The sequence below is a fragment of the Vigna angularis genome, chromosome 10, assembly GCF_016808095.1.
Source record: "Vigna angularis cultivar LongXiaoDou No.4 chromosome 10, ASM1680809v1, whole genome shotgun sequence".
Classification (NCBI taxonomy): Eukaryota; Viridiplantae; Streptophyta; class Magnoliopsida; order Fabales; family Fabaceae; genus Vigna; species Vigna angularis.
In genome coordinates, this window is record NC_068979.1 from 9,150,170 (window position 1) to 9,169,227 (window position 19,058).

Below are 19,058 nucleotides of genomic sequence, written 5' to 3' on the forward strand. Positions count from 1 at the left end.
GCGATTTCATGTTAATTTATTTATAACAACATAATGTATAATAGAATTTCCTAATTTATGTTCAATAATTATTTCGGTAATTGCTTTACTAGAAGAAAGAAGATTATAGGAAGAAGATAGAGGTAAAATAATCTTTTTACTTGAGCTATGGGGGTGCAAGAAGAAACTATGGAGGTGCAAGGAAAAACTATAGACATGCAGGAAGAATGGCCCCAAATCTAAGTGCTAATATTCCTTTTATAACAGTTTTTCAGCTGTTTTGTAAATGTTGTAAATGGATTGGAACACTCCTAAGTTAATATATATTTTTTATTTATATATATTTTTCTGATGAAGAAATTCGCAGACATATATATAACTTATTATTTTTTTCATTCTTTTATTTTTTATTTTATAATAAAATACTGATATAGATTGATAAATAGGATTCCATTAGAAAAAAATTTCTATGAAATTTGAGAAAAAAATCATAAATAAAATTAATTTATATATAAGTTAATTTGTAAGATAAGTCTTCATATTACTTTTTTAAAATCTTATTTTCAGTTTGTGTGTATCTTAATTTTAACTAATGAAAAACTATTTTATTTTTCTTGTATTTGTTAAAAGTGTATATTAAAATTTTCATTGGATTATTAAAAAAGCATTTAAAAGACTTCATATTAGTTTCATAAAAATACCCATAGATACTGTCAAATGGTCAAGAGTGAAGCAGACAAGCATATAAACGTGGGACAATATTATTGGTGACTATAAAAGAAGAAAATCATAATCATCATATTCTTTCAATTGTTAGATTCATGAATACGAGGTATCTGCTTGAAATGTTAGTAACAATACAAGTTTTCGACCAAAATGAATTATTGGTATAAATTTGTCAATGTCACAACCTGAGATGTGAACATTAAAATAAATCCAAGATTCTGGCATATGACCCCATCCAATAAATACGTTTGCTATAATCAACTTGTGACAACTGCATACATTAATATATTCAATTATGAAAAAGCAAGTTATGATCATCAACTTCACAACCACAATGTGTTTATACTTTATAATTCTTATTTCTCTCACAATAAACAAAAGTTTCCAGTAGATATATCCTGTACGTAAACAATGAACCATTATAAGATGAAATAGTTAAATGAGATAACCAAATTTAACTCCTAAAACTTAAAACCAATAACCAAAGTTCATATTTTCTTGACTAAGAAAAGGAGAGATGATGATATTTTGAGCTCAAATATCATCAAATGATTTCATTGTACTGAAGCTTCCATTTCCTCTGAGTTCACTGCCAATTCATCTGGGTCTTCGTTTGGGCTTACGTCTGACCTCAACTGTGCAGAAACACCATCTATGGCAGAATTTAGCTGCGCTATTTTCTCAGTCAGCACCTTGCGAGTCTTCTGTTTTCATCACACACAAAAGAAAAAAAACAGTAATTTAACTATATTAGTTTGTAAGACCAAATGAGATGACAAGTTAATAGATAAGTACAATTGTCACAGGTTCTTTTTCATCAACAAATGCGTATCAATCAATAATGATATATCATGTCACTCTTTTTAAGGAAAAACAATATCCAACCACACACCATAAACTCGCAGATATGTTACTGAGTCATTTTCTTCCCCAAAAGATGTTTAACACTCCACAACCACTATAGAAACACTTATATTGTATCTCAGAAATGCACATCCCTCGCCCCCCATCTTTTTCCCTGATGTGGTTTCATAGTTACTTTTAGTTTCTGATATATTTCATAATTTATAAGGATTTACCTTCACTACCTTCATAATACAAATATATCAATGTAAATAAGTTATATTAACAATGAATTTAGCTTATTATATCGTGCTTTTTATGTCAATGTGATAGTTTTAATAAAAGTTACTTATGTGTAAGTATTGTCCTCGGTCATGCAGATTTTCTGATTTCATCACAATTCATATTTTGGTCATTGATTTCAGTTGTCGGATATACTCGTGAGCCTATACAAGGCACTAATTTTTGGTAATGTTTTTCCTTTTTCCTTTTTGTGTTGACGGGGGGGGGGGGGGGGGGGGGGGGGGGGGGAGTGAATTTAGTATAATAAATATAACTAGGTTCTTCCTTTTCAATAATAAACATTCAGACACACTCAATGAGAAAAATGTTCAACTTTCAAGTACAGAGTAACAGCAGTGAAATTTGCTGACCTCTAAAGCTTTATCTTCATCGTACACAAATTTTGGAAGTTTCCTCATCAAGTCTTTACGGTCTGCTCCAGCTATTGCCATGCTTATCTGCAAAGTTAATATCACAGAAGTCAAAGATAATCTCTTTCCTGACCTTACATTCAGTAAACAATCTTTCAAGTTAAAAATCGACATATATATATATATATATATATAAAAGACCATTGCAAAAAATTGTTGAAAAGCAAGATAGATTTGATGATTCCAAAGAAAGCTGACATAAATAGATGCATATTGAAATTTGATACACCTATTAATAATGAAGGGTACTACTATCTTGCAACTTTACAAGAAAAGAATGATGGAAATTAAGTAATACAGAATTCAATGTGTAAATGATGTTACGATTATATTCACATCTGATTTGAGCAAAACTAAACTTTGACCTAAGTGAAGTAAAGTACATTCTTCACGAGTTAAGCAGACAATATTACACGATATGGATAATGATAAATCAAAAGAAATAAGAAGAGTTAAAAAGGGAAAATGTTGGTTCTGCAGACATACCTGAGGTGCATAAATACAACCCAATGCTCCAACAATTAGTCCTCCCAATACAAAACCACCAACAAAAATACTTCCACTTATTGATCTTCCACCATCACCACTGTTCTAGCAGAGAGATTAGAAACACTATAAAGTTACACAATGCCAAAAGGTATACCAACTTGTTTAAATTATGCTCAAGCCAATATTTTAGACAACCAAATGAGTTAAATGTAAGGTACAGTTGATGATCACGGCACTGTTTAACTAGAAACACAAAATGAAACAACGAGAATAGCTGTAGCTTAATAATATTTGTGATACCCGATAAAGTCATCTGCTTTTACTATTTGTGCTTTTTACTTGGTTCATTATTCTGTTAGCTAAGGACGGGAAAATAGGAGTCAGTTTCTTTTTATCAATTAGTCATCCATGATAAGGTGGCTCAGATATTGTTTTCTGCTTCATGTACTGTAGGTTATTAAGACAACTGCTGTACTTTTTCAGTATTTAGAAATAGCATTCTCTTTGAAAATCTGCATGTCACTTGTTTTATTTTAACATCCCAAATCATCCTCTAAATTTATACCAAACAGTCATGTAACTCCAACCCCAGAGAAAGAATGCACAAGAAGGTTAACTCATCCTACCCAGCTCGAATAACAAGTGGTTGGTTACGTGATGTTTTAGCTCTGAAAGAGGAGCCTGGAAATTGTTCACCAGAGCTGATTTTCAAGAAGCATTTGTCCATCGGCATCAATGAGGAACCTGACATTAATCTGAGTATTAGATTTCTGGAAAATCATTAAAAAGGGGGTGTTGTTGGATATGTTGAACTTTAATAAGTTACCATTATAATTACAGTAGCAAGGATCAAACACCATTCTTTATTCCATGAATTTTGCTTAAAGGTTTTTCATTAAGATATTTGTCACACGAACAGATATATAAAAATCTCTAAAACCTGTAATGATAAAAAGACCCATATAATCACTGCATCCCCTGGCATCACAATTATGTTCTCCAAAATTATATTAACATATAAACAGACTTCAACACAATTACAAAAGGCAAAATAAAACAAAGAGCAAATATAAACTGATCTTCGAAAGAGGTTACTTGTATTTTTTGGTCTTCGAAGATTTTCTTATGCACAAATTGGTCGTCAAAATGTTGGCTTGCTAAAAAGTTCACTCTACCAATGTCCTATAAACTTTCTAACAAGTTCACATCTATGGGGATCAATTTCTACTTATGGAAACTTTTGGGGACCAGAACAACACATCACACAATAGCATGTTTTGCAGACGAATTATATATTTCTCTAAAACAAAACATAAAAGAAGGCAGCATGCATGTATCATCCACCTCCTCGAAATGAAATATATTTTCAGTATGCTATAGTAGGTTAGAATGAAAAAATTAGCAATGTACATTAGCAATATACACAATAATAAAGTTTAGTTCACATTCTCATCTTCCACAATTTCATTTCACCCCCAAAACAAACATAGACTAACGAAAGAGGAATCTCTCAACACAATCCAACTAAATGAATCTAATCAAACTTTCCCATAATTTGGGAACCAAACACCAAATTCACACACAACTAAAACCATTCCAAAAACACTTATCACCTCCATTTTCATTGAACCCAAAAAAAAAAACAGGGACTCACGGAATATCCGAGAATTACAAAATACACAGGCACACATAAATAAAAGTGGCAAACTTGATATAGTGAACAACCTCAGAAAAATCTAAAGGAAAACAGTGGAAAGTGCAACTGAGAAAAAAAATGCAAGAAAAAAGGGAACAGCTTTTTCAGTTTAGAGTGGTGCCCTTTTGGTATGGAAATGGTAATGATGAGAGTGATGGAAGTGATCACCTGAGAGAAAGTGGGTCTTAGGATTCTTCGGCAAAGCGATGAAGCTTGATAGAGTAGCCATTTCTGCAAAGCCAAAATAAAACTCTGATTTTCTTTCTTCCCTCCTTTCCTCTGTTAGTGTTGATTTGCTTGTCGTAGAAACCAATAGGGACAACAACAGATCCTACTACTTCTAGTGTTGCGCTTCGATATTGTCGCTAGATCTCGTTTTACTTTCGTTATTAACAAGACCGTTAAAGAAGTTGGGCTTTGGGCTCGTTTCTCTCTGCCATGGCCCATTAGTTTACTTTTATTCTGTTTTATGGACATCTATCTTTTTTGTCGTTGTTAAACTAATATTTACATTTCAAATTTTATACAAATAAAATACAAAAAAGTAAAGTTTTTTTTTCTTAAAAAAAGTAAAAATTAACTTATACCAATTATAAAAATGATATTTTATTAATTTATTTCAAAATATCATTTTACCCTATACATAACTTTCGTTTAGTTTATATTTTTTTAAAATTTTTAAAGTATTTATAGAGAATTGGTTAAATATAACCTTAATTAAATAAGAAAAGAAGAGGGTATTTCTATCTACTTCAAACCAAATCAAATCATCTTCTTCACTACAATAACATTGGTATTGTTTTGAAAATACCATTCAAAACCTAATTATTTATTTGTTTTATTTACATGGTGAATTAACGGATAAAAAAGCACTTGCCATACGTTACCGCACACTGATTGCTATAATTAGAATGAAACGTTAAAACCTGAACGAACTGACTGGTGTTGAAAGTTTCGTGGACCATTTTTCATTCGTAAAAGTAAACCTGAAATCCAATAAATTCTGTTTATTTTTCTGTAAATATTTTGAAGAGAAAAAAAAACAAGAGTTTCATGTATATATGTAGGTAATAAAAAAATTCTCATTCAATTTTGAAAAGAATTATCTTCAATATGGACACAAATTAATCTTAATATACTAAAAATAATTTACTTTTAAATTTTTTTTTTAATATGCTGGTGTTGACATGATGATTTAATAATAGTTGACTTCGACTGTAACTAGTCAGTCAAATGAAATTGTCATAGATTAAAATTTAAAAAATCTTAAGTTATTTTTATTTTAAAAGAGTACTTTTTTTTCTTTTTAGAGTATCGAGATGCTTTTCAATTTTTAACCAAAATCTTACCCAGTTATCTTGTCATCTTTTTTTCCGCGGAGACGAATTTGATAGTTAAATTACAAAAAATATAGTTTATAAATATAAAATTTATGGTTTATATTACTTATTATATTTTTTTTTATGATTGATTATTTCCTTAGCACAAAAATGTATAACTTATTATACTAGTATATAAGTAAAAGGGATAGGAGGAAGGTTTAGGGTAAAAATAGTAAAATGAATATATAAATAGGATAAAATTGTTAAGATTCAATGTGTATCTAAAGTCTTTCATAATAATTATAAAATCTTTAGTATAATATGACTATTATATAAGGAGAATGATTTAAGATTAGAAGGGTTCAAGGAAGGTATGAATTCAATATAAAAATAAGTAAGATGGCAAATATTCAAGTAAAAAGACTCAGAAACCTAATAAAAAAAGGTTTTTAGGTTTCAATAAGTATAATCTCTCGTATTGGGTAAAAGTGAGTGAGAAGATTAATAAATAAGTAAAACGGACCAAATGGTTGAGGTCAACCGACTAAATCGTAAGAATAAGACCGATTAACTAAACTGAGTTGTCAAGACTGAAAAGTTCACAAAGAAATCAAGGCCAATAGGTTGAGGTCGAAATGTCAAAATTGAAAAAGTCAACATATAAATTCAGGTTGAATGGTTGAACCCGAATGAATGAGAATGATTTTAAATGTATTTATTTTGCATCATAAAATAAAATTAAAAACATTCATTTATTTCATCAAATAAATGTTTCATTTAATAAAATTTATTTCAAACAATAAGAAAACATTTAAAAATATTTAATAATTAAAATTTATACAAAATAAAAGAAAATGCATTCTTGAAACAATCCTTAAGCCCCTAACTGATATGCATCAACACCATCATCTACAACATTATTTTTTGCTCAAGTATAACACAAGTCATACGATCATTACAAACGACAATTATAATCACAAACATATAAGCATGGGCTAACTTAAAAGAAAACATAATAATTAAACTTATATATATATATATATATATATATATATATATATATATATATATATATATATATATATATATATATATATATATATATATATATATATATATATACATATATATAGTAACATGTCTTAACACGCCTCATTCAATATTTCATTAATTCATACAATAACACATAATAAAATAATAATTACTATTGTATCATCCAACAACAATGAATATGCATGTAGACTCGGCCCAAGAGTGTCAATAATCAACATAACCCTTGCATGTAGCTTACCATCCAAAACCATCTTACCTCTAAAGTTAAAGCCATTCTTCCTTCCTACTACCTAGGAGTCTTCAAATAGAGCTTACTTATGTTGCTTTTCCTTGAACCTTACGGGCAAATCACACAGGTGTCACTTCTCACCACTCTTCCAAAGAGCTTCATCGACAAAATTCACCTCTAGTAACGATATATCAAGTCCACCACTCCCAACTACTCTCCTAGAGACCATAGTTGAAGTCCTCAAGGTCAGCTCCCAAAGACCTCTCAAGGTTAGCTCTCAAAGCCCCTTCACTTTTTGCTAAGGCACATGCCTTCATTCCTTGCTGCTATCCCAAAGACCACAAATGGAATTCTCAGAGTCAGCTCCCAAAGCTCCTCACCTCTTGTTGAGACACATGCCTCCACTCAGCCCAAAAGTGTCATTACTAACAAGATCAATCAGAGCACAAAAAGCTAAAATTACATTCCCATCACCAAACACAACATTTCACACACTTTAGCCACCGAAACTTAGCAAATAAAAAACATACGTTGAAAGCATCCTATTGCTATTTTACATAATAATATTAAAAAACCATTATAATTTTAGAGTTTATAGACATAACTAAAGAAATAAATCTAAATAAAAACATTATAGGTAAGACTTAAGTTACATACTTCACTTTCCAACATAAGGCTTCTAACAAACCATCATAATATTTTAATATAGGTTTAATAGGTTCGGAGGTCCCTATATTTGTGAGTTCGTTTCAATTGGGTCCTCCAATTTTGAAAGTGATCAATTTGGTCCCTAATTTAACAAAATTGAGTCAATAATACCCTTTCCGTTAAATGCAATGGACGACATTAACTTTTTAAACATGTGGTATGTTGAAGCATCCTTCAAATAAAACTGTGCAACCTGCAAATAAAAGGATGCCTCAACATACCACATGTTTAAAAAGTTAACGTCGTACATTACATTTAACGGAAAGGGTATTATTGACTCAATTTTGTTAAATTAGGGACCAAATTGATCACTTTCAAAATTGGAGGACCCAATTGAAACGAACCCACAAATATAAGGACCTCCGAACCTATTAAACCTTTAATATAATAATAATGATGATAACAAGAACAATAATAAATAATAACAACAATAATAATTTAAATACATATTGGTAGTTATTATATATTCTATCTCATGTAAATATTTTTCCTGAATTTTACACGAATAGTTGAGGTTGAATGGGTGAGACCGAATAATTGAGGCTGAATGAGATCGAATTATTGAACCAACATTTCAAGATTGAAAAGTCGATAAAGAAATCAATGTCGAGAGGTTAAGACCAAATGATAGGGGTCAAATGGCCGAGCTGAATTATCAAGGTCGAATGGCCGAGTCGAATGGTTGAGGTCGAATGATTGAGCCGAATGGTTGAGGCTAAATGTATGAATAGACCGGTTGGTTGAGGCTAAATGTCTGAATAGACTGGTTGGTTGAGGTCGACTGAATAAGGCCGAATGGTCATGGCAAATTCTATCTGTCAAAAATAAAAAGTCGACAGAAAAATCGAGGTTGAGAGGTTAAAGCCGAAAGGCTAAATTGTCAAGATTGAAAATTTGACAAATAAATTCAAGCTGAATGGTTAAGGTTGAATAGTCGAGCCAAATAATTAAGTCTGAATGATTAAGGTTGAATGGATAAGGCTAAATTGTTGATATGTTGCTCGGTGACGTCTTCCACTACTACATGATTTGTGATGTTCCTTGTGATTAGTCGGAGATTAAAAAAAAATGCTCACTAAGCCCAATGTTGAGCACCAAAATATTTATGTAGGATCTGTTGAGTACTCTTAATTGTTTGTCTTGAATCTCTTCTATCTCTTGTTTGTTTGGTGTCTAAAATCTCCCATATTTTCAAAACTACTCAAATGATACCGTACTCTGATTTTAAAGTCAGTAGGTAACCAATCACTATAATATTAAATGTTATAATGCATATGTCAACAACTATACATTAAACATTTATTTATAGTAATTATTATAAATTTTACCTTAATCAATAGTTAGGTATTTGTGATTACCATTAGTTGATTTACCAATCAATCAAAAAATGATTAACCAAAATGATCGAAAATTTTATTTATCATAATGATCTACCAATGTGATTGACAAATATAACCAACAAAAATATCGAAGAGAGTGATCAATCCATTAATATATTGATCTGTCTGCGTGGGCCAAAGGTATTTAGCATACATTATTTATCAAAAGACCTAAGTGTAATCACATTTTAACATATTTTATAGAATATTTTAATGCATATTGCTTAGCCGAATCTCAATTTGTTATCCTATATTTAATTGATGGTTCTGAGTTAGTTCTCACCATTTTCGATCGTCGTGAAACTCACGTTTTCTTGGCTTTACCCAGAATTATTAGATTATTAAAGAATAGGAAATGAAAAAAAAAATACACTCCACTATATATTTAGAAACAATTTTTTAATTGAAATCTATTTAAAATATATTTTTTATAGATATCATATACCATTCAACGAATCTCGTGTCGTTTTACAATTTTTATTTTGTAGTGAATAGAAAAAAATGTGTTAAAATAGTTTGAGTTAGATATTAAGAAAAATTAATAATGTGATGAATTCTTCTCCACCATGTCACGGCACAGTTACAGATCTCATTTGGTGAAGTTTGCATCCCAAACAATATTAATTATAAATGTTATATAATATTAATTTACAGCAGATCATTTACCATGTTTAGTTAAACAAAACAATTCAAATAATGTTGCAGTAGCAATTCATTGGATCAAGTGTAACAAATATAAATATAAAAGTCATTTGAAAAGTAGTGACTTCAAGATATACTTTCTATATTTAATGAAATTTTATTTGTAATGGCACGTTTTTTAAATGTTACACAATTAATACTGGTTTTTTTATCAGCACTAAGACTGTAATTTTGAATATATTTTATATTTTTAATTTAATTCTATTATATAGCACATGAGTTGAAGAAAGAGACTACAAACTAATTTGAATATAGTGGGTCCAATTTTAAAAAACATTTATGATCATCATTAAAATAACTGAGTTGAATCTTTGCAGATTTAACAGAATAGTTTTACCAGCTTACCACAAATTTTATTAAATAAATTTCCTTCGAAAGATCTTAAATCTTCATTTAAAATATTTGAATCTTGAAAGAGGCAGTCATCAGAACAAGCTAAACTTATTTTTTTTCACATTTTTCTGACAATTATTATTGACATTTGGGAAAATTTACAAATTAGACTTCTTTCTCTTATGTTTTTCAATAATTATAAATAGTCAAAAGTTTTCTTTTCACATTTTCCGTTTTTCTTTATTTTCAAATAGAAATAAAAAGTTAAACATTTACCTGAAATTAAATTAAAATTAATTTTTTAACGACAAAGATAAATATATGTTGATACTCGAGGTATAAAGGTTATTCAACTAAAATATATTTACATATAACATATAATAACATCTTACATTAAAAATCCTCAAAGAAAGAATGTCATGGATACATTAGAGTAGGACTAATGTCATCTTTTCTTCTTTTTTAAACATGAAAATAAATTAAATTGTGCAAAAAGATATATTAACTTAGTTTTTCTTTTTTTTCTATTTCACATCAATTGACATTTTTTTACTTTAATTTTTCTCTTTGGCTTATCTTTTTCCTTTTGGTTTTTTAGAATATAGAGAAAATAAGTTATTATTTGGTACGACAAAATGAAAACATATTTCTTAACAGACAAGGAGAAAAGAAAATAAATGACAACACAAACACTTACAATATTTTATGAACCACAATAAAATAAATACAAAAAAAAAACTTAAAATGAGTTTCATATCATTTCACATAAATGTGATAATATAAAAAATTACTAATATTATCTTACAATCAATTAAAAATTAAACCTTAAATTTATTCCTAATTTAAATATATTATTCATTTGTAAAAATTTATAACCAAAATTGTAAGACCCATGAAAAATATTTACTTTAATAATAATAATTTTATTACTAGTAGTAATAAATTTCTTTGTGAATGGAAAATATATAAGTTTATAAAATGTGGAAAGATTAATAAGAAATTTTGGTAACTTAATTTGTAGGACCCATAAAAAAAATATTTATAATAGTAAATTTTAGCATTTTATTAGTAATAATAATTTTAATGGATAGAAAAATGTAGATTTTTGGATATAAAATTATAGTAATTCTAGAGGAAGAGCTTCAAATTTTTGATAACTTATTTAGGATTTTTTAAGAAAAGTGAATAGTGAATAGTAAATAGTAAATAGTGAATAGTGAATAGTGAATAGTGAATAGTGAATAGTAAATAGTTAAAAAAAAATATATTAAAATAAATTGTGGAAGAAAACACTCCACGTAGAATGAATGATTCAGAGATAAGAATGGTGAATAAAAAAATAATTTTTTGAATAGTAAAAATGAATAGTAAAAGTGAATAGTAAAAATGAATAGTAAAAATGAATAGTAATTTTTTTGGCTATAAATAGCCAAGGGGGGAGGCTGAAAATTTGCACCAAAATTCTAGAGAAATTGTGAGAGAAGAGAGTTGGAGGAAATTATAGTTGAAGAGGGGAAATTCTGGAAGTTTCTGGAGAACGGTTTGAGAAGAGGAACCTAAGTCTGAAATAGAGGTAAGGGGAGTTATATTTTGTTTGGTATTATTTTGAGTCTTGTATATGTTGTTTTTGGTTGATCTTAAATCTTGAGTGTGAAGTATTTTGTTTCTGTATGATTTTGAATTTGGATGAGAACATGCTTCTGTGTTTAGATCCAAATGTGATAGTTGTAAAATGAGATGTTGATTATGTTATGTCATATGTATGCTATTAATTGTTTATGGATGGATTAGAAGTTGTCTAACCGGCTCTGCCAGATTCAACTTCTTATTTCCCCAAACCTGTCATTATTCTTATTATTTAATTACGTTGTATTCCTGGAAGGATTAGAAGTTGTCTAACCGGCTCTGCCAGATTCAACTTCTTGTTTCCTCAAACTATTTATTGCTTTACTTATTTATTTTATCGCATCTTTGGAAGGATTAGAAGTTGTCTAACCGGCTCTGCCAGATTCAACTTCTTATTTCCCCAGACATGTATTGTTCTTGTTATTTAATTATATTGTATTTTTGGATGTATTAGAAGTTGTCTAACCGGCTCTGCCAGATTCAACTTCTTATTTCCCCAGACATGTATTGTTCTTGTTATTTAATTATATTGTATTTTTGGATGGATTAGAAGTTGTCTAACCGGCTCTGCCAGATTCAACTTCTTGTTTCCCCATGAATTTTTATATTAAGATTATTTTTATGATTGTCAAATATTGTATTCTTCTATGACCATTTATAGTAATATTTTATTATTATTAATTGTTTATAATTATCTTGTATGAATTCTATTATGAATGTTTATTGTGATGTTTGATATGAAATTATGCATTTGAAATATAGTATGAGTCTCGGGGAGAGACTCTATAATGACATGGTATTAGTGTATATGTTGATGTTGAGGGTCCTGTTGTTGGTGGTGATCCTAAAACTCTAATAATTTTCCAGTCTCAATTAGAGAAGGATGTGTTATGTGGTGAGAGTAGTAGGAGGTCCTAGTCTATGTTTATAGACATTAATGGATTAACCTTGTGGGTGATATGATATATTCTATTTGGCCAAAAATTTTGTTGTTGAAATCACCACAAGTGCATGACCACCCGAGACTTCCATCAACATTATATCCGGATAATAGAGTCTAGTATGATAATTGCATCTTGCATGAAATTATGGTGAATGTATTACGTATAATAATAGTGTAATGTTTTCCTTTGAATGTTGCATGGTAACTCACCCTTACTTGTTTGTTTGTGCCGGAAAAATCTTCTTTTTGCGATGATCGTATAATGTTTTTGTTATACGGGAGTAGATGAGAGAAAGACGTCTGAACCAATTCAAGTGAAGGAGGAAGCAGCAGAAAAATGAAGAATATTTTAAGAAGAAGAAAAATAAAATAAAATAAAATTAAGAGTGTTTTATTTATGTGTGAAAATATAATGTATTTCTAGTGTGAACTATGTTACTCCTAAAAGGAGGATTGTAATATTGTACGATGTTTTCTTTATTAATGAAATAAATTTGGGTGTGAGATGTTTTATATTTTGGGGTGTTTTATTACTAAAATAAAACAATGAAATCAAGAGTCGTGTAAAACTTTTTTTTTTGTGTCAAAATCATTATTTCTGTTGCCTGTAATAACTGTCATGATCAAAGTTGGCTCCATTATTATGATGCAAACTGTGAAACATGAAATCAAGATAACGATTCAGCGTTTTTGGCCCTTTAGTGTGTCGTTTTGCAAAATACTATTGAACACGTACCCTCGGCATAAACTATTTTCTGACTTTCTTGTTTTTAATCACTATTAAAACACTATATGAAAACATTGATCATAAAAAAATGGTTGCATACATTTTCAAAGAGGAAAATTTTATGTAAACAAATGGTGTAACGTATTTTTTTATCTATAATAACATCATACGAGCATAACCCCACTTGATCATATTATTTAATTCTCACATCAAAACCCATGCATATACAGAACGTGTAAAAAGAAAGACACTAAAAATTATATCAATTTCAGGAGACAAAGATAATTAATTCAGTCAACTTTTGGAACTTATAATAAACATGGAATTGTTCCAAGAACTTTTGTTTATACTTAATCAATCGCTTGAACTTTTTTTAATAAAGTAGAATAATGATAGATGATATATATTTACATTTATTTAATACATATTATAAAAAAAATAATTATAAAAGATAATTTTTTTTTGTATTTTTAGAAGAAAAAATAAAAAAATAAAAAAATAATATCAAATAAATATTCATAATTTGTATGTATATCATTTTTCATAAAAATAAGAATAAAGTTCATTTGACTGTTTTATTTTATTGATAAATTAAATTGTTCTTGTCAACTTAGTTATGTTCTTTCAAGTTTAAACCAAGAAATTTACTTATTTTTCAAAAAAAAAAAATTGCATATAAAATAATAAATCAGAGCAGAATTTGTTTTAGCAAGAGCACCGAATTTAATTTAATTTTTTTACGATTTAATTTAATTTTAAATATTAGAAAAGACCAACTTGTGTTTATATTTATTATTTAAGGTGATGTCTCTACTAAAGAAGAGAGAGAGACATAATTTGTACTCTCTCTCCTTAAATTCTATAAACCATCTGAAGCTGGCGGAGGAGCCCGCTACTACTAACGGCACATGCTTCTTCTCCGATCTCCGCTACCCTTTTACGCGCCTCTCGTGTTACTTTCATCCTTTTAACAGACACTTATAATCCCTGCATAAAGCCTCTTTCTTTACATCCTTTCCCTTAGGAACACCGACACCTAATTCCCACGTGAAACATTAAAAAAAATTCTTTTTTTTCGCAACCCACTTTTCCCCTAGTTCTAATATTTTCCATGAATTGTTCAGAGTTTAGAAAGCTGTTTTCTTGTGTGGTGGGGGTGCTGCCTTTGTGGTTATTATGGTTTGGAGGTTCGGCCATGGCAGCGAGTGAAAGTGGCAGCAGTTCCAGAGAGCTCGACCAGACACCAACGTGGGCCGTTGCTGTCGTTTGCACTGTTTTCATTTTGATTTCCATAGCACTCGAAAAAAGTCTCCACAAAGTTGGGACGGTACGCAATTAATTAATGAATGAAACTCTGTATCTCTCTTTTTTTAGTTATGGCTTTCATTAATTCTCTCGCTGTGCGTTTGCTATTGAATTCAACTGTCTTTTCTTCGTCTCTTCAATCCGTTTCAGAAATAAAAAATACTGTACCTCTTGCCTTCAATTTGTCTCCTTCAACTTAATTTCTTATATCAATGTTTTTTTTTCTTTATTTTTTATTTATTTCTTAGATCAATGATTAGTAGTTAGCTGTGACATTATGTGCCTTATCACGTTTTTGTGGCTCCCTTGATTTTTATCTGTGAGAAATTTTCAAAACAAGAATCTGAGTTGAAATTTTGTCTTCTTCCGTACAGATAATTGATTTACTCAAAATTAAGAGTTTTCTTATTCAATTTATTGTTATAATAATTCATGCAAGTTTGTTGTTACACAATTTTAAGTAGATGTTTTTGTTCGTTAGGGTTCTGTTTTTTGTTTTAATAGGAGTGAATTTTTCTATTTGTCTCTTTTCCCACTTTCCTTGTTGTGATCAATGATTATGATGGGTGTGCTTTGGAATTCTCTAGTTGTGGTATTCTGTCTCTCACCTTCTGAAAATTTGTTCAGTGGCTTGGAAAAAAGCAAAAGAAGGCTTTGCTCGAAGCTCTGGAGAAGGTCAAGGCTGGTAATGATTAAAGTCAAAGGCTTATTTTCAAGCTTTATTTATGTGAAACAATAATTTCACTTGTCATATTTTAGTATATTTTATTCATTCTTTTTTTTTTCCTGCAGAGTTGATGATTTTGGGTTTCATTTCACTGCTTTTGACTTTCGGGCAGAGTTACATTGTCAAAATATGTGTTCCTGAAAAGCTGGCAGACAAGATGTTACCATGTCCATATAAATATAAGGATGCTGAAAAGGCATCAGACGATGGAGAGAAACATCGTAGAAAACTTTTGTCTTATGAACGTAGATATTTAGCTGCTGATACTACCTCGTTTAAATGCAGCAATGAGGTATAAGTATGTTCCCTTATTCTTTGTTCCCTAAAATAGCTGTTTGTATAATTGTTGATGGTTACAGGGACATGAGCCACTATTATCCGTGAATGGTTTGCACCAGTTACACATCCTCATATTCTTCTTAGCAGTCTTTCATGTGCTTTACAGTGCTATCACAATGCTTCTTGGAAGACTGAAGGTCTGATTGTTACTTTATATCTTTTAGACTAATTCATGTTTCTTCCATTCCTGTGCAAGGATATTAAGTCGGATTTACTCAACCTTTTGCCTTTTGTTCTTGCTTTCGAAATTTTAGTCTAAAAGATTTATATATTTATGGCTGAAATTGATTTAATTTTGAATTTTCGATGAAACTAAATGCCGTTATAGTTCTGTAAAAGTTCCAAACATCAGAGTTTTCTTTCTGCAGATACGTGGATGGAAAGCATGGGAGGCAGAGACTTCAACTAATAATTTTGAGTTCGCGAATGGTATGGTTACAACACTGTGTATGTTTACCTTCGATTTTACTTGCAAGTTTAATCTTGTAAATACCATTATGAAAAAACCTCATGCATATATTTGAGCATTTCCTGTTTATGTGTGCAGCTGCTTCAAGATTTAGGCTTACTCATGAAACATCATTCGTGAGAGCTCATGCAGATTTATGGACAAGGATTCCCATTTTCTTCTATATTGTAGGGTCAATCTTACTAATCTCTAGTCTAATTTTTCTAACAACATTAGGCACCATCATAGGCATTTAATATTTATTAAAGAAACAGACAAATTAGAAAATCAAATTGGTCGCCAATTTTGCATGTCAAATGATGTATACCTTGTATGATGTAACCCATCTTTCATTTTCCAATTTCAGAGATGCTTCTTTAGGCAGTTCTATAGGTCTGTAACTAAGACTGATTACCAGACTTTGCGGAACGGGTTTATCACTGTGAGTCAACACTTCTTGTAGAAGAGGATGTTCTTTTCGTTGTGGATTTACCTTTTCTTCTATATTGACGATGAATTATATATAAATATACATAGGTGCACCTGGCTCCTGGAAGTAAATTTAATTTCCAAAAGTATATCAAAAGATCATTTGAAGATGACTTCAAGGTGGTAGTGGGAGTCAGGTAACACTAACAACGGTAAAATTTACATGCAGCCTTATATTATTATTATGTAAGGTTATTTTTTTCTTGTAGATTTGACATGTGAGCTAACTATGTTGTTGACAGTCCTGTTCTCTGGGCGTCAGTTGTAGTTTACCTTCTCGTCAATGTTAATGGTGAGTAACTTGTTTGTCTTTGGTGTTCTATGGAATTTGTTGATTTTTTAACTGAAAATTCAACTAAGTTCAATAAAATAATTTCCAGGATGGCGTACTACACTTTGGGCAGCCGCAATTCCTGTTGTTGTGAGCATTCTATTCTCTGTGTATTAAATTCTGAACTTGGCTGGCAGGGATCTACAGTTACAAGTCATTTGATTGGTTGCAGATAATTTTGGCAGTTGGAACAAAACTTCAAGCCATATTGGCAAAGATGGCGATTGAAATCACCGACAGACATGCAGTTGTCCAAGGAATACCTCTTGTCCAAGGCTCAGACAAATACTTTTGGTTTGGTCAGCCACAGTTAGTCCTTCACCTTATCCATTTTGCTTTGTTCCAGGTATTCAATGGATTTCCTGTTAGTATTAGAAACTAGAAGAATTTTTGAAAACCATTTTACTGAAACAAAAGAAAAAAACCATATTTTCACATAGAGGCTCTCAAATAAGCCTTCACTTGTAGTTGAATGCAACCTTATCAAGTTCAGGAAAATCATATTCTTTTCTGATAAACTATGAAGCAGCATAGGAGCAATGACATTTTCCAGTTGTTTGAATTTGCAAATTCAAATTCAAATGTATATTTGAAGGAGCTTTATTTCATGTTTTAGAAAAGTTAACCGCTAACTGATTTTCTTACACTTGCAGAATGCGTTCCAAGTAACATATATCTTGTGGATATGGGTAACGAAGCTGACGACACTATATTGACTATTGGCTTATGTGTTTTTGTTGTCTATTTTCTTGAATAATCAAAGAACACTTTCTTTACTTGCAGTATTCATTCGGGGTGAGAAACTGTTTCCGTAATGATTACAAGCTTGCAATAATGAAAGTAGCTTTAGGGTAAACCTTTTCTTCTGAAATTCTCTTTGCTTTTGAAAATATCGGGCAGAATCATAGTTAATTTGATTAATTCTGATGGGTTTTATTCAGGATTGTGATGCTATTCCTCTGCAGCTACATCACCCTCCCATTATATGCTCTTGTAACTCAGGTATACCTACACGTTTTTGTTTCATTAAATAATATACATGCTGTTGATGACAGTAAACATACATGGACATACACACGCAGATGGGTTCAAGGATGAAAAAAGCGATCTTTGACGAGCAAACAAACAAGGCTCTAAGGAACTGGCACATGGCTGTGAAAAAGAAGCAAAGGGTGGTGAAGCTAGGAAAGTTCAATGCAGAATCTGTTGATGGAAGCCCCGCTGCTTCAACTTCAGCAGTGCACCCTTCTGGGCCTACACTTCACCGTTTCAAAACCACCGGCCACTCCACCCGCTCCCAGTCGTACGAGGATCAAGATCATGAATACGAGTCCGATGTTGAGTTGTCTCCTGAGTTGTCCCAAACAGCCAGCTTCATTGTGAGAATGGATCATGCTGATCACCAACAACTACAAGAACATGAACATGAACATTCTGATGAAGAAACCAACTCTAGTGAAGAAGCTGAATTCTCTTTCAAACCTAGTGATCTTGTGGAAAAACCACCACATAGCTTATAATCATATATTCATCTTTTATTGTTTGATTTATATTTAGATACGTCATACGCGGATTTTGTACATTCTTCTTCTGCGTAATTCACTTTCCCCTGTTCGCTCTTGCATTATACATCTGTGTTTTCGAAAATAATTGACACACTTCTATATTTATTTTAATACATATTATAAAGATCAAATAGTCATAAAATAATAAATTTTTATATTTTTAAAAAATAAAAAAATTAATATCAATTGAATACAAAAAATTTAGATATGATAAGGTACATTTCTCATATATAATGCTCTAAGAATTAAAGAATGGATCTTTTAAATAAGGGTAAAAAAGTATTAAGCTTAATTGTATTTTTTATTTATGGGGAATTGCAATTGTAATATTTCATCTCTTATATTATATGTGTATCTTATATTATACATGTGTAAGAGTAAAATGA

General features: G+C 30.3%; 2 protein-coding genes across 3 annotated transcripts; one reads left to right on the plus strand and one right to left on the minus strand.

Annotated features, from left to right (window-relative positions):
* Nucleotides 1-1,031: 1,031 nt before the first annotated feature.
* On the minus strand, nucleotides 1,032-4,810 carry LOC108335355 (uncharacterized). Its single transcript, XM_017571359.2, has 5 exons — nucleotides 4,615-4,810; nucleotides 3,377-3,494; nucleotides 2,748-2,847; nucleotides 2,202-2,288; nucleotides 1,032-1,409 (listed from the first exon to the last, which is right to left on the minus strand). Exons 1-5 carry the CDS (start codon nucleotides 4,673-4,675, stop codon nucleotides 1,260-1,262), a joined length of 516 nt encoding a protein of 171 aa, XP_017426848.1. The 5' UTR covers nucleotides 4,676-4,810; the 3' UTR covers nucleotides 1,032-1,259.
* Nucleotides 4,811-14,287: 9,477 nt separating this feature from the next.
* LOC108335075 (MLO-like protein 10) lies at nucleotides 14,288-18,687 on the plus strand. Of its 2 annotated transcripts, none has more exons than XM_017571012.2 (15): nucleotides 14,288-14,795; nucleotides 15,401-15,458; nucleotides 15,566-15,792; nucleotides 15,860-15,976; nucleotides 16,208-16,268; nucleotides 16,387-16,475; nucleotides 16,655-16,729; nucleotides 16,825-16,913; nucleotides 17,019-17,068; nucleotides 17,157-17,197; nucleotides 17,280-17,453; nucleotides 17,761-17,796; nucleotides 17,891-17,958; nucleotides 18,049-18,109; nucleotides 18,190-18,687. In XM_017571012.2, exons 1-15 carry the CDS (start codon nucleotides 14,580-14,582, stop codon nucleotides 18,625-18,627), a joined length of 1,800 nt encoding a protein of 599 aa, XP_017426501.1. In that variant the 5' UTR covers nucleotides 14,288-14,579; the 3' UTR covers nucleotides 18,628-18,687. The 2 variants fall into 2 exon arrangements, with proteins under 2 accessions (XP_017426501.1, XP_017426504.1); XM_017571015.2 differs by having other exon boundaries at nucleotides 18,163-18,299.
* The last annotated feature ends 371 nt before the right edge of the window (nucleotides 18,688-19,058 follow it).